The sequence below is a fragment of the Notolepis coatsorum genome (genome assembly GCF_963971535.1).
Source record: "Notolepis coatsorum genome assembly, chromosome: 17".
Lineage (NCBI taxonomy): Eukaryota > Metazoa > Chordata > Actinopteri > Aulopiformes > Paralepididae > Notolepis > Notolepis coatsorum.
Genome location: NC_140181.1, coordinates 111715307 through 111731149, shown reverse-complemented (window position 1 = coordinate 111731149; position 15843 = coordinate 111715307). Strand labels below are relative to the sequence as shown.

The 15843-nt window shown below is 44.5% G+C and overlaps 1 protein-coding gene across 1 annotated transcript in view; it reads right to left on the bottom strand.

Moving 5' to 3' along the window:
- cdc73 (cell division cycle 73, Paf1/RNA polymerase II complex component, homolog) overlaps nucleotides 1-15843 on the bottom strand; it is a 102232-nt gene that overhangs the window by 66781 nt on the left and 19608 nt on the right. Inside the window, exons 8-10 of the mRNA XM_084334124.1 lie at nucleotides 11438-11536; nucleotides 3638-3716; nucleotides 3177-3241 (exon numbers count right to left, since the gene is read on the bottom strand). Of these exons, the coding sequence (XP_084190250.1) occupies nucleotides 3177-3241; nucleotides 3638-3716; nucleotides 11438-11536 (243 nt within the window). The remainder of the gene's footprint in view (nucleotides 1-3176; nucleotides 3242-3637; nucleotides 3717-11437; nucleotides 11537-15843) is intronic.

The window sequence follows — 15843 nt, the reverse complement described above, 5'->3', positions numbered from 1 at the left end:
ACCTTTTATCTTACAAAAAGTGATGTTTGGTGAAAGTTAGATTTGCACTTTATTAATCCCAATAGGGAAATTCATTCTTGTTTGATGAACAAGAGGCATCTTTTATTTGTTTTAAGTGAAGTTTGGTGAAAAAGCAAGTTATTGCACTATTAATCCCAATAGGGACATTCATCTTTGTTTGATCAAGAGTAACCTTTTATATTATATATATATATATTATTAAAAAAAATATTTAAGTGAAGATTGGTGAAAGTTAGGTTTGCACTTCAATCCCAATAGGGACATTCATCTTGGTTTGATAATTTTTTTGTGTCAAATAAAAAAAGTATATTTTTTTTGTTTTGCTCTCAAGAGAAAAAATCGATTAAATCGTAAATCGGATTAAAAAATTAAATAATCAGGGATTTTATTTTTAGGCCATATCGCCCAGCTCGGGCATAACCAATATTGGTGATTTATTTGATGGTCAGACCTTGATGTCCTTTTTACAGCTACAGCAGCATTATGGCTTACTGAAAACAGAATTTTTCAAATATCTACAGATTAGACAGTTTGTCACTAAGGACCACTCATCAATAGCTCCACCTCGCAGGTAGAGAAAGCCCTCTCCTTACAGCTCTCCAAAAGACAAATCTCTATTTTCTATAGTACTCTAAACCTTAATTCATCTTTATCTTCCTTTGTCACCAACAGTCTTGGAAAAAGACCTAGACACAGATCACGGACGAGGACTGGCAGGATGCATGGACCTACGCAAAAAAATATCTTGGCTTGCAACCGCACCAAATCTATTCAATTCAGAATCTTACACCGCATTCATATAACCCCTGCCCTTAAGATAGAGATAGGAAACCACGTCCACTGCTTTTGGTCCCGTGTAAAGCTCCAGAGCTATTGGTTCGACATCGTAGAGGAACTGTCTGAAATATTCCAGACCCCCATAGAACTGGACCCCCTGTGCCTCTTACTAGGCCTCCCAGATATTCATATTGCCAACTTCAAACATAGGAGACTGTTCGATCTGTTGACATTTGCTGGCAGGAAAAACATTATTTTATTCTGGATCAAGGACGAGGTCCCATCAAAAGAGATCATGGCACACTATTATTATGGACTGCATTCCCTGTGAATACATCACTTGCATGTTACACTCTAAACTGGACACTTTCTATGAAATATGGGACCCATATCTGTCTCGTATCGGACCGGCACTGTCTGCCACTGTACACTCGGTGGGTTCCCCCATTAACCATAGCCTCCCTATATAGACCAATACTGCCACGGATTGTTTTGTTGATGCTGCTGGTATCGTTGCTGAGGGTATCATAATGATTGTAAAGCTGCATACATGTACACGCACACATACACAACACGCACATACATGAAACATGCACGCATAAAATACACACGCACACTGCACACAGTCTATTTTAGTCCAATGGTCCCAACACTGGCCGGGAGCCGACTCCGTAAGGGCCACTCCCATTATACATGATTCTGACCGCATGTACTTGAGCCATATTTATTTTTTCTTGTTTGTTTGTTTCTTGTCAAGTCTGTATTAAGGTTTCTGTATAGTCTATATTCCCTTTTTTATTATTTTCACTGTCATTGTTGTTCTTGTTATTGTTAGCATTGTCGATGTTGTCAATGTCATTGTTATTATTGTACTGTAATGTTCTGTTCTATGTTTGAAAATAAAATAAAATAAAAACACCAACAAAAGACCAGCAAGACTAGGTGGCAGAACTCTGGATTATGGCGTTAACTCTTTTAATTTCATTTTCATGAAGGGCTAATATTTCAGGGGCGAGAGTGGAGTACGTCTTGCCATACTCGCAACTCAATTGCTATTTGAATATTGTGTTCTGTAATATTTGGGATGCATGGTTTGGTCCCACGAGACACCCAGCGAAGCATGCGAAGGACCGGCCTTACCGTCACCGACTTCAGCGGCATGCCGTGGTACGGTAGGGCCGTCTCAAATACTTCAGCGTTGTGCCGTGGTACGGTAGGGCTGTCTTAAATACTTCAGCGTTGTGCCGTGGTACGGTAGGGCCGTCTCAAATACTTCAGCGTTGTGCCGTGGTACGGTAGGGCCGTCTCAAATACTTCAGCGTTGTGCCGTGGTACGGTAGGGCCGTCTCAAATACTTCAGCGTTGTGCCGTGGTACGGTAGGGCCGTCTCAAATACTTCAGTGGCATGCCGTGGTACGGTAGGGCCGTCTCAAATACTTCAGTGGCATGCCGTGGTACGGTAGGGCTGTCTCAAATACTTCAGTGGCATGCCGTGGTACGGTAGGGCTGTCTCAAATACTTCAGTGGCATGCCGTGGTACGGTAGGGCCGTCTTAAATACTTCAGTGGCATGCCGTGGTACGGTAGGGCCGTCTTAAATACTTCAGCGTTGTGCCGTGGTACGGTAGGGCTGTCTTAAATACTTCAGTGGCATGCCGTGGTACGGTAGGGCTGTCTTAAATACTTCAGTGTTGTGCCGTGGTACGGTAGGGCCGTCTTAAATACTTCAGTGGCATGCCGTGGTACGGTAGGGCCGTCTTAAATACTTCAGCGTTGTGCCGTGGTACGGTAGGGCTGTCTTAAATACTTCAGCGTTGTGCCGTGGTACGGTAGGGCTGTCTTAAATACTTCAATGGCATGCCGTGGTACGGTAGGGCTGTCTTAAATACTTCAGTGGCATGCCGTGGTACGGTAGGGCTGTCTTAAATACTTCAAAGCTTCGTTCGATGGGCATGGGATTCGAATATGAAAATAGAATTCGAATATATATAAAAATAAATAAATAAAAACTCTGCCTCTCTTTGTTAACTACAACAAGCAATGTTGTGTGTTATTTAAGATGAGGTCGGACTCGGCACTGACAGATTTGTGTTCATTGTGCTGCTTTTATAAAGCCTCACATGACGGCTTACAATATTTCATGAAAGCAAAAGTGTTTTTTCTTTGTCTAAGATTTTAAAAGGTTTAAACTTTACAGCACTGACAAAGTTGAACAAAGTGCTGTACAAGTCCCACAACATATTCATTTTTTTTTAGATAAATTAAAAAAGAATTAAAATGATCTCGAAGCTTCGAATTAAAATAGAATCTCGGCCCCGAAGCTTCGAATTCCAATATTTTTTTCGAAGGTCAGCCCTAGTGGTAGGGTTAGGGTCTTACCGTCACAGACTTCAGCGTCATGCCGTGGTAGGTCCCCATGGTGTCGATCTTGAATCCCTCGGTTTCTAGAGAGACGAGTGCAATGTTGGACAGTTCCGTATTACTGGCATGAGTCATTTGCAATAATGGACACAAAAAAAATAAAACTACGTGTTTGTGACATTATGCAGAGCTTACAGCAGCATCAAGCGGTGCTCTGAACGGCATCGCTTCCTACTGAGGCACATGTTTCAAATTAATTAATTATTTAAATTATTATTATTATAATTAATTAAAATGTCCATGCATCATTCAAATTGCTGTAATGAGGGTCAGTCTCTCAATTAGATGCACTGATGCACGCCCCCCCCACACACACACACACAGAGAGAGAGAGAGTGAGAGAGAGAGAGTGAGAGAGAGAGAGAGAGAGAGAGTGAGAGAGAGAGAGTGAGAGAGAGAGAGTGAGAGAGAGAACACACCTTCTTTTCCTTTGAATCTCTCTTGATCGTATCTGTTATAGGCAGCTGGGACGGGCTGTTTGTTTCTCATGGACGGGTCCTGGAATTAAGACACAACATTTACATTACATTTACATTTAGTCATTTAGCTGACGCTTTTATCCAAAGCGACTTACAAGTTCTGTACGACAAGCCATCAGGAAGGGCACAACTCTATCAGCTGAGCAACAATGTTCATCAAAGTGTTGAGTGCTACAGTGTAGGTTAGTTTATTAGGACAAGTGCATGACAGTACGGTTAGTTAGGGTTAGATTTTTTTTTTTTTTTTTATAATTCAGATAATGGTTGAAGAAGTGCGTCTTTAGTCGCCGGCGAAAGATTGGACGTGATTCGGCTGTCCTAACTGGGGTGGGTAGTTCATTCCACCATTGTGGGGCAAGGACTGAGAATAGGCGACTTCTCTTTGATGACCCTCCGGGAGCTTGGATAGGAGTAGGTCTGAGGCGGCCAGAAGATGCAGAGCGTAGGGGTCTTGAGGGTGTGTAGTTAGAGACCATTGACCGGAGGTAGGCGGGAGCAGTTCCCTTTGCCGCACGGTATGCTAGGTCGAGGGCCTTGAAGCGGATTCGTGCAGCAATGGGGAGCCAGTGCAATCAATCAAATTTATCAATCAAATTTATTTATAAAGCACATTTCACATGACGCGTGTCAACCAAAGTGCTGTACAGAGGGTAAATACATAAATACATAAGATACATATAGACAACAATCACACTCCGTTTTATGGGAGGGCACACAGGCAAACACATAGAAAAACAGGGCATGAGTCAGTGAACGGGAAAGGCTAGTAGGTAGAAGTGGGTTTTGAGCCTCGATTTGAAGGCATCTATCGAGGGGGCGAGCCTAATGGAGGTGGGGATGCTGTTCCACAGTTCAGGGGCTGCGACAGCAAAGGCACGGCCCCCCCTGAGCTTGAGGTTAGACCTCCGGACTGTCAGGAGCCTCTGATCGGCTGACCTGAGGGACCTGGTGTTGGAATAGGGGGATAGGAGGTCTGAGATGTAGGAGGGTGTGTGACCATTAAGGGCTTTAAAAACAAATAGGAGAACCTTAAAATCTATCCTGTAGCGTACTGGGAGCCAATGAAGGGAGGCAAGGACAGGGGTGATGTGGTCTCTCTTGCGGGTTCCGGTCAACAGTCTGGCAGCAGCGTTTTGTACCAGTTGTAAGCGGGACAGGGAAGACTGGTTAATGCCTATATAGAGGGAGTTGCAGTAGTCTAATCTAGATGAAATGAAGGCGTGAATGACTCTCTGAAGGTCTGCAGGGGAGAGAAGGGCTTTGAGTTTGGCAATGGTGCGTAGTTGGAAAAAACATGCCTTTACCACTGAGTTTACTTGTCTGTCAAATTTAAATTGTGGATCAAAAATGACACCTAGGTTCTTGACATACGGCTTGACCAGGGAGGACAGGTTGCCAAGGCTGTTGGTAAGGGTGGTGACAGCGTCTGGGGGACCAAAGAGGATTATTTCGGATTTGTTTTGATTTAGTTGTAGAGAGTTTTGTGCCATCCAACATTTAACATCATCCAGGCAGGATATGAGACTGTTAAGTAGAGACTGGTTGTTGGGTTTCAGGGAAACATAAAGCTGTGTGTCGTCAGCATAACAGTGAAAAGAGATGTTGTGCTTCTGAATGATTGGACCAAGGGGTAGCATGTAAAGGGAGAACAGGATCGGGCCAAGGATGGACCCTTGTGGGACCCCACAGGAGAGGGAGGTTGAGGGGGAGGAGCAGTTGGCGATGTTGACAGCAAAGCTTCTATTTGTGAGATAGGAGGAAAACCATGCTAATGCAGTGTCACTGACACCAACCCCATGTTGGAGACGATCTAATAAAATGGTGTGATCAACAGTGTCGAAGGCTGCACTGAGGTCAAGCAGCATTAAAATAGAGCAGTCACGGTTGTCAGCGGCGAGGAGTAGGTCATTTGACACTTTAAGGAGGGCTGATTCTGTGCTATGGCCAGTCCTGAACCCTGACTGAAATGTCTCCAGGATGCTGTTCTGGTGCAGGTAGGGAGACAATTGGCACAGAACAACCTTTTCAAGTATTTTTGACAGAAAAGGAAGCTTGGAAATGGGCCTGTAATTACTGTGCAGGGTGGGGTCAAGGTTTGGTTTTTTCAATAGGGGCTGGACTACTGCATGTTTAAAGCAGGATGGAACAGTACCAGTTGCCAGGGAGCTGTTAATAATGGAGAGGATGCTGGGACCGGTTGTGTGAAAAACCTGTTTCAGGAGAGCAGTGGGAACAGTGTCAAGGGGGCAGGTTGCAGGTTTCATAGAGGAAACTATCTCTGTGAGGGTGAGTAGACTGATGGGCTGAAAGCAGGTCAGTGTAGATGAGCAGACCAGAGGGACAGCTACATTACGTGTGGGGGGTGAGATGTTCCTTCTGATATTTTCAACTTTGGTGGTGAAAAAATTTGAGAATTCCTCACACTTAGCTGGGGACACATCCAGGCAGGTGCTGGGGGGGGGGCTAATGAGAGAGTTGATGGTAGTGAACAGGGTCCTGGGGTTGTGGGAGTTGTTGATGAGGTCAGAAAAATATGTGATTCTCGCCGCTTTAACCGCTAGCTGGTAGTTAATGCGACTGTCCCTAAGCATTTCAAGTGAAACTTGAAGTTTGTCACGTTTCCACTTCCGCTCTGCCTTCCTATACTCTTTTCTCTGGGCTCTGGTGTTATCATTGAGCCAGGGCTGCCCTTTAGGCTTAGGTTTTTTCTGTCTAAGGGGGGCTACAGAGTCTAGAGTGGAGAGGCAGGTGGTGTTGAAAAGGGATGTAAGCTCTTCAGTGCTAAGATGGGAGGGAGAGGCTTCAATAGTGCAGGTGTTAGGGGCAGCTATGAAGGCAGTGGAGAACTTACTGGCAGTCGAGGGGTTAATGTTGCGAGAGAGACGTGCAGGGGGAAGGGGTTTGGGTGTGGGGAGTAACAGAGATAAGGTAAACATAACAGCAAGATGATCAGATGAGCATGCATTTGTTGTGATTAAACTGGACACTGGAAAACCAGATGTTAACACTAGATCTAGTGTATGGCCCAACCTGTGGGTAGAGTCAGTGACGAGCTGGGAGAGACCAAGCGAGTCAATCAGATGTAAAAAGTCTGACACCATAGGCTTGGAAGGGCAGCATACATGAATGTTAAAGTCTCCAAGGATCAAAACTTTGTCATGCTTTGACATAATAGTAGAGATAAAATCCGAAAATTGTAAAATAAAGTTCTTACTACTTGGCGGTCGATACACAAGAACAATTAGGAGGGGAGAGTCCAAGTCTAGCATAATCAACTGTACCTCGAAGCTGGAGAAATTGTCACAGTTGAGAGCGCGGCAGTTGAAGGTTTTTTTAAACAGCACGGCCAGACCTCCTCCTCGTCCGGAGGATCTGGGTGCGCTGAAGAAATTGCAGTCATTGGGGCATAATTCAACGAGAGGCGCAAACTCGCCAACGGTTAGCCAGGTTTCAGTTAGCAGTAGGAAGTCCAGTCCGTTTTTGATCACAAAGTCATTTAAGACGAATGTTTTGTTGGAGATGTGATTCGCGTTGATCAGAGCCATTTTCACTTCAACTGGGTCGGGGGCAGCAGTGATGGTATGATCCGATGACGGGGGTATCCACACCAGCGGGCGGAGGTTGTCAGAGACTACCCCCCCGCGTTTCGCGCGCGGCCTGGGGGGAATCCCCGCCATCGGCAGCCCATCCAGGTTTACGTTAAGTGTAATCGCGCGAAGTGAGATGTATCTCGGCTCCAGGGAACGTCTGTGGATGTAGTAGGAGCGCTGATCGGGTCCATCGTCGTAGAGCTGGAGGAGATGGCTCGGTGGAGAAGGAGAACGGGAACCGGCAAGGCTTCTCAGCTTAACCGAGGTACCTGCACGTTTACCCCGCCTTCTGAATCGCTTCCTCCGGTAACAGGGGCAGCGCGGAGCCCATACTCCCTCAGGAAGACGTGAGAACAGGCAGCGGTGAGTATTCCCGCCATTGGCGTCCGGGGTGCATATAGAGGGTCGAATGTTCAGTAGAGTTTGCCGATCATAGACGATAATGCTGTGTACAACACACACATACGACGGTACAAACAGAGCGAGGACAAACGAACAAATTAGGAGCAACAGCAAGCGATGACAAGCAGCCAACAACACTGGCGCGGCCATTTTGGAATGCTTGGAATGTGACAGCGTTAAGGTCCCTAAGAAGTGGGGTGACATGGGCCGACTTCGGTAGGTTTGAGATCAGGCGGGCCGCTGCGTTCTGAATGAGTTGAAGAGGCTTAGTGGCAGTGGCCGGGAGGCCAGCGAGCAGTGCATTGCAGTAGTCGAGGCGGGAGATGACTGTTGATTGGACGAGGAGTTGGGTGGCTTCTTTTGTCAGGAAGGGGCGGATCCTTCTGACGTTGCTCAGGAGGAATCGGCAGGTTCTGGTTGTCGCTGCGATGTGAGCAGAGAAGTTCAACTGGTCGTCGAGGACAACACCAAGGTTCTTGGCGGTCGGGGACGCAGTCACAGCTGCATTCTCGACTGTGATTGAAAGGTCGGTTAGGGGGGAGGATTTGGCCGGCAGGTGGAGCAATTCTGTTTTGCTTAGGTTCAGTTTGAGGTGGTTGGACGTCATCCAGGCTGAGATGTCGGACAGACAGGCCGAGATCCGCTCAGAGACGTGGATATCTGAGGGAGGGAAGGAGAGGAAGAGTTGAGTATCGTCGGCATAACAATGGTAGGAGAAGCCATGAGACGTGATAATGTTACCCAGTGATTTAGTGTAGAGGGAGAAGAGAAGGGGTCCTAGGACCGAGCCCTGGGGGACACCCGTCCGCAGGGGGCGGGTGGCCGACAGGGTCCCTCTCCATGACACTTGGTAGGAGCGGTCATTGAGGTATGATGACAGCCATGTCAGCGCAGAGCCAGCCACTCCCATTCCTGCGAGGGCCGCGAGGAGGATCTGGTGGTTGACTGTGTCGAAGGCTGCAGATAGATCTAGGAGAATCAGGACAGAGGAGAGGCCTTTCGCTTTTGCTAAGTGAAGTGCCTCTGTGACCGCAATGAGGACTGTCTCTGTGGAGTGACCAGTCCTGAAGCCTGACTGATTAGGGTCTAGGAGGTCATTCTGTAAGAGATAAGCAGTAAGTTGGTTGGATACAGCACGTTCAAGTGTTTTAGAAAGGAAGGAGAGAAGAGAGACAGGACGGTAGTTGCCTATGACGGTAGGGTTCAGGGTTGGTTTTTTTATGAGCGGCGTGACTCTGGCTTGTTTTAGGGAGGTGGGGATCACCCCCGAGTTGAGTGAGGAGTTGATGGTTGCAGTTAGGAATGGGAGGATGTCCGGTGCTATGGTCTGGAGGAGTGGGGAGGGTAGCTGGTCCAGCTGGCATGTAGTCGGACGGTTCGACGTTACCAGTGTCAGGGTCTCTGCTTCTGTAATGGGAGAGAAAGATGACAGAGTGAAGGATGAGGTTCTCGATTCAGCGTTTGGAATGGGTGGGGGTTGGGAGAAGGAGCTGCGGATGTTCTCCACTTTTTCCTCAAAGAAGATCGCAAAGTCTTCGGCAGAGAAAGATGAGGGACACATTAAGGTAGATGCAGTCGTCATTAAGACACAAGTAAACACCTTTAGGTAGATGCAGTCGTCATTAAGACACAAGTAAACACCTTTAGGTAGATGCAGTCGTCATTAAGACACAAGTAAACACATTAAGGTAGATGCACTAGTCATTAAGACACAAGTAAACACCTTTAGGTAGATGCAGTCGTCATTAAGACACAAGTAAACACATTTAGGTAGATGCAGTCGTCATTAAGACACAAGTAAACACCTTTAGGTAGATGCAGTCGTCATTAAGACACAAGTAAACACCTTTAGGTAGATGCCGTCGTCATTAAGACACAAGTAAACACCTTTAGGTAGATGCAGTCGTCATTAAGACACAAGTAAACACCTTTAGGTAGATGCAGTCGTCATTAAGACACAAGTAAACACCTTTAGGTAGATGCAGTCGTCATTAAGACACAAGTAAACACCTTTAGGTAGATGCAGTCGTCATTAAGACACAAGTAAACACCTTTAGGTAGATGCAGTCGTCATTAAGACACAAGTAAACACCTTTAGGTAGATGCAGTCGTCATTAAGACACAAGTAAACACCTTTAGGTAGATGCAGTCGTCATTAAGACACAACACATTAAGGTAGATGCAGTCGTCATTAAGACACAAGTAAACACCTTTAGGTAGATGCAGTCATCATTAAGACACAAGTAAACACCTTTAGGTAGATGCAGTCGTCATTAAGACACAAGTAAACACCTTTAGGTAGATGCAGTCGTCATTAAGACACAAGTAAACACCTTTAGGTAGATGCAGTCGTCATTAAGACACAAGTAAACACCTTTAGGTAGATGCAGTCGTCATTAAGACACAAGTAAACACCTTTAGGTAGATGCAGTCGTCATTAAGACACAAGTAAATACCTTTAGGTAGATGCAGTCGTCATTAAGACACAAGTAAACACATTTAGGTAGATGCAGTCGTCATTAAGACACAAGTAAACACCTTTAGGTAGATGCAGTCGTCATTAAGACACAAGTAAACACCTTTAGGTAGATGCAGTCGTCATTAAGACACAAGTAAACACCTTTAGGTAGATGCAGTCGTCATTAAGACACAAGTAAACACCTTTAGGTAGATGCAGTCGTCATTAAGACACAAGTAAACACCTTTAGGTAGATGCAGTCGTCATTAAGACACAAGTAAACACATTTAGGTAGATGCAGTCGTCATTAAGACACAAGTAAACACCTTTAGGTAGATGCAGTCGTCATTAAGACACAAGTAAACACCTTTAGGTAGATGCAGTCGTCATTAAGACACAAGTAAACACCTTTAGGTAGATGCAGTCGTCATTAAGACACAAGTAAACACCTTTAGGTAGATGCAGTCGTCATTAAGACACAAGTAAACACATTTAGGTAGATGCAGTAGTCATTAAGACACAAGTAAACACCTTTAGGTAGATGCAGTCATCATTAAGACACAAGTAAACACCTTTAGGTAGATGCAGTCGTCATTAAGACACAAGTAAACACCTTTAGGTAGATGCAGTCGTCATTAAGACACAAGTAAACACATTTAGGTAGATGCATTTTGAAGGGACGGTGTATAGTGTCAATTGACAATGAGAATGGACAGATAGCAATAATATAAAGTATAGATTTAGCTCTACAAACAGCCTCACGCACAATGAAACCTTATTATGATATGCTGGCCTTATAGAGTGGGTCCGTCTAATACCCGTGGCCGTCAATGTGTTAACCAGAGATCAGGGCCCCATTTCCTCACACGTCGCTCAACTCGTCCTGAAAGACGACGTCCGCGGTATCGGATTACCTTGTCCATTTGCATCTGGCCAACTGCGTTTGTTGAATGCAGATGCCAGGATTGATTAAACTCTACTTCCGTTGCAAAAAATGTGTGTATATCTTTAAGTTGATGTTAAAAAAGATTTAGTATGACTAATATTAAAAAGGTCTATACTTGGGTTGAGAAACCACACCCTCCATATGTAAATGCATGATGTCGTGGTGATGGGCGTGTTGTCGTGGTGATGGGCGTGTTGTCGTGGTGATGGGCGTGTTGTCGTGGTGATGGGCGTGTTGTCGTGGTGATGGGCGTGTTGTCGTGGTGATGGGCGTGTTGTCGTGGTGATGGGCGTGTTGTCGTGGTGATGGGCGTGTTGTCGTGGTGATGGGCGTGTCGTCTTTACCACTTGGGTGGCGTTCTGCGCTTGTCTCTGTTCCGGCGCACGTCCTTCCTCTCTGGCTTTCACCGACTGAAGGATGGCAAAGATGTTTTTGGAGAAGTTCTAAAAAAGAAATAAAAAATGAAGAAGATAGTTCCCTGGTAAGACAACAGGCCAGTCAGGTGACACATCAGTAACAAAGACAGAGGCTGACATCATCTTGGAATACAACAGACTGAAAACATCAAGCTAAATCTCATGCTGAGTTGCTATAACTCCCTCTACATCTCTCCTGATGCAATGCTGCCACCTGCAGGCACAGCACTAGCATGACATGACAAGATGAGGTTAAGTTATGGTCATCTTGGGGGGCGCTCCAGTAGCACCACATATCGCGCTGTGCCGCATGCCTTCCCCTCCCGTTTCACCCTCTCTCCTCTGTCGGTCCTGCGTGACCAAAAAAGCTGAAAATGCTATAAATAAAATCAAAGAAAAAGTCATCTCCCCCCCCAGGGTGAAGGCAGTGGAATATAATGAACCTGAAAAGTACATATCTGCTTTTTTCTCTCCATGGTGATGGATAGTTCAGTTTGCTTAGTGAAGAGCCAAGACCCCTTCACTGCCACACGACAGCCCGTTAACCCTTTCACTGTGACAATACAGAAGGTTAGCCCTTTACTATCACACAACCGACGGCGATGCTCCATCATTAGCATCATTAGCTCTGCGGATGCTAAAGGGTTAACGGTAGGGATGTCCGATATTATCTGGCTACCGATATTATTGGCCGATATTGGCATTAAAATGTGATATCGGAAATGATCGGTATAGGTTAAAAAAATATATATAATAATCTATTATTATAAAAAAAATACATTTATTTAACCTTTATTTACCCAGGCAAGCAAGTAAGAACAAATCCTGGTTTTATTTATTGTCAAAAGTATGCATAATGTTGTGTTAATTCCATGACAAGAGATATGTAATGTTAATTACCTGAAATTATTACGTTTTTTGGGGGGGGGGGGGAACCCTGCATATATCGGTATCGGTTGATATCGGTATCGTAAATTAAGAGTTGGACAATATTGGTATATCGGTATCGGTAAAAAAGCCAATATCGAGCATCCCTAGTTAACAGTGAATGTCAGATAAACATTAGAGACACAAAGGCTGTGTCCCGTTCTCTCTGTACTACATGTCAAACAGATCATGCGTGTGCAGGGCTCGACATTAACACACGCCACCCGCCAAATGCTGGTAGAATTCGGCCGTGGCGTGTAACTCCGTCACTCTTACCACCCACTTTGGGCGGGTGACCTTTTTCTTTCTTTTTCCCATCACCGCGAAATCACACAAATCATTCCACGTCGCGCAAGACTTTTTTCCGACGTTTTCGCTAATGGAAGGGGCATTTGGGAAGTTATAGAACCGACCGTGATCTACCCCCCTGTGCATATTTTCGTGGGGATCGGAATACGGGTGCGAGCCAGGGTTCGAAATTAACAGGGGCTCGGGGCAAAATGCCCTTGAAAATGGACAGAATGCCCTTGAAAATCATTTAAGGGGGGCACCAAATGCCCCCGACAGTTTACTAATTATATATATATTATTATATATTATATGGAGACATTAACATTACGTTTTGTTTCATTTATGTGAATAGTTTATTTTTATTTACAAGTGAACCAAACTTCTCCTCCATTGCAAACACGCAAGTTGACACAACGCTCCGAGTCCCAGCTGTGACACCCAAGTTCACCCCTGTGCGCACACTAGCTTTTGATCCGAGGGCGATGTCGACGTCACTCCTCCCCCTCTCATCTTTGGCAGGTGAGAAGCTGGCATTTTGAAGAGACAGACAAGATGGAGCGTTTTTTATTAAACTATAAAAACAAGGAAACGGGGCCCGAGAAGCAGATTCCCGGGGCCCAGGTCCTCAAATAAAAAAATGTAAAGCGGAGTACGGTGGAGTCGTGGGGATTAGACTGGTTAGGGGTTGAGGAGGATGCTACAGGCCAACACATTATTTATTGTAAAGCGTGTCGTGAGACTCCAGCTGCAAACACGGCTAATGTCCGAGGAGCGTGTGTTGATCTTTTTGTCCGCGGGACTACGACAGTCAAGAAATACAGCGCCTTGCGCCACCAAGACAGCCGCGGTCACAACATGGCATATGGTAAGTGTCGACAATGTTTTATAATTTGTATGTTAATTTGCTTGAACGTTAGCGGGTTTCTTTGCTAACTTAGGTAACGTCATTGCAATAGGCCACGTTTAGTACCACGTTTTGGACAGGCCGCAGGCAGCAGGTGTAATTGTGCTTTATACAGTTTTTGATGATTGTTTTCCGTGTTTATGTTGTTCACAGAAGCGTGGACGAACAAACTGAAACACAACGAGCCCATCGTCCAGTCAGTTATGAAAATGAATGCCGACCTGTTAAGCAGAATGGTCAAGTTATTTGACATAACGTACCACCTAGCAAAACAAGAGCTGCCGTTCACGTACTTCCCATCCCTGATCACCCTTGAGAAAAGGCATGGAGTAGATTTGGGGGGAACTTATGCAAACGACAAACAGGCACGAGTCTTCACGCAATTCCTGGCTGAGGACATACAAAGTCAGATGACCGAGGAGATCACATCAGCCAGATATGTCAGCATTCTGGTGGATGGCAGCACAGACAGACGAGCCTGTGAAAAGGAGGTGGTGTCGCCAAGTTCATGGATAAAGGAATTCCATCAATGAAATTTCTCGGGTAAGAAAAATATTCAAGACAAATGTCTAAACTCGGATACTAAGTTACTGTATATTAGGTATTTTTAAGCGAGCGACGGCAGGCAACACACTGTAAAAACTGAGCGAGCGTCATCTGGTCATTTTATATCAGGCTGTCCGCTAATTTTATTCAACCAAAACTGTATAAAATGCAATTCATAAATGGTTCAAATTAATTGAATTCAGCTCAATTCGATTTCAAATAGCAGTCTTTTTTATTATGTAGCCTATAGGTTACTAATAATTATTTAATAAATATGAATGAACCCCAATCCCAGTTTTTACAGTGCAGCAAGGACAATGATGAAATAACATGACTTCTACTGGTGTATCAGTTATAATATAAATTAATTTACCAATACATTCATTGATCAATAATAACCTACGTATTATTACCATGCTACTTATGTCAATGAGTTCATATTGTGCTTGATGCATTTCAGTCATGCTCCGCTAGTTATATTCCTTTTTACGTCTCTCTCGCTCTCTCTCTCCTCTCGCTCTCTCTCGATAGACTCATTCATTGGTTGCGCGGTATTTGGGAAAATAATACGTTTAATAATAAGTAAGAACACTGGGATTGGGGTTCATTCATATTTATTAAATAAGTATTAACATATACATAATAAAAACGACCGTTTTGAAATCGAATCGAGCTGAATTCAATGAATTTGAACCATTTATTAATTGCATTTTACACAGTTTTAGTTTAATACAATTAGCTGATAGTTTAAAAGTGACCAGATGACGCTCAGTTTTTACAGTGTGGGTCATATGTCTTGTCCCTTTTTGATAGAATTGCAGAAGCAGCGAACACAACAGCAAGCGGAATCCTTGATTGCATAAACTCCGTCATGGTGTCGAAAGGGTGACATGCCTTGGCTGGGTTAGGGTTAGGGTGACATGCCTTGGCTGGGTTAGGGTTAGGGTGACATGCCTTGGCTGGGTTAGGGTTAGGGTGACATGCCTTGGCTGGGTTAGGGTTAGGGTGACATGCCTTGGCTGGGTTAGGGTTAGGGTGACATGCCTTGGCTGGGTTAGGGTTAGGGTGACATGCCTTGGCTGGGTTAGGGTTAGGGTGACATGCCTTGGCTGGGTTAGGGTTAGGGTGACATGCCTTGGCTGGGTTAGGGTTAGGGTGACATGCCTTGGCTGATGGGAATCCATTGCGTTGCACATCGTCTAGAATTGGCCTGCAAGGATGCATTTAAAGACAGTTACTTCAACGAGGTTTGTAGTAGTTATAAACGTTATTTTAATAATAATATAACAATATAATAATTTAAATTTAAATCATTATTAATTTAGTATATGGAATTTGGCATTACATTCATTTAGTATGTTTTTGGCATCAATTTCATTTAATTTTGTTCAACAAATGTAATGGTTTCTTTATGACTGTAACTGCAACCAGAGTAAATAAAAAATCTTTCTGGAGACTCGGACAAAAATAAAGTGAATGATTTTCTTGTTTTTCAGATTGATGGCTTTTTGTCATCATATGCCACATTCTATCGAACGTCTCCAAAACTTGTTCGTGAACTTGGTGAAATGGCTGCCATACTGGAAGGGTCCATTCTAATGCCAGCCAAGGTAGAGGGCAAATCTTTTTTTTGCAGTATGCTTATCTTTTGTATAGGTTGGTTTTA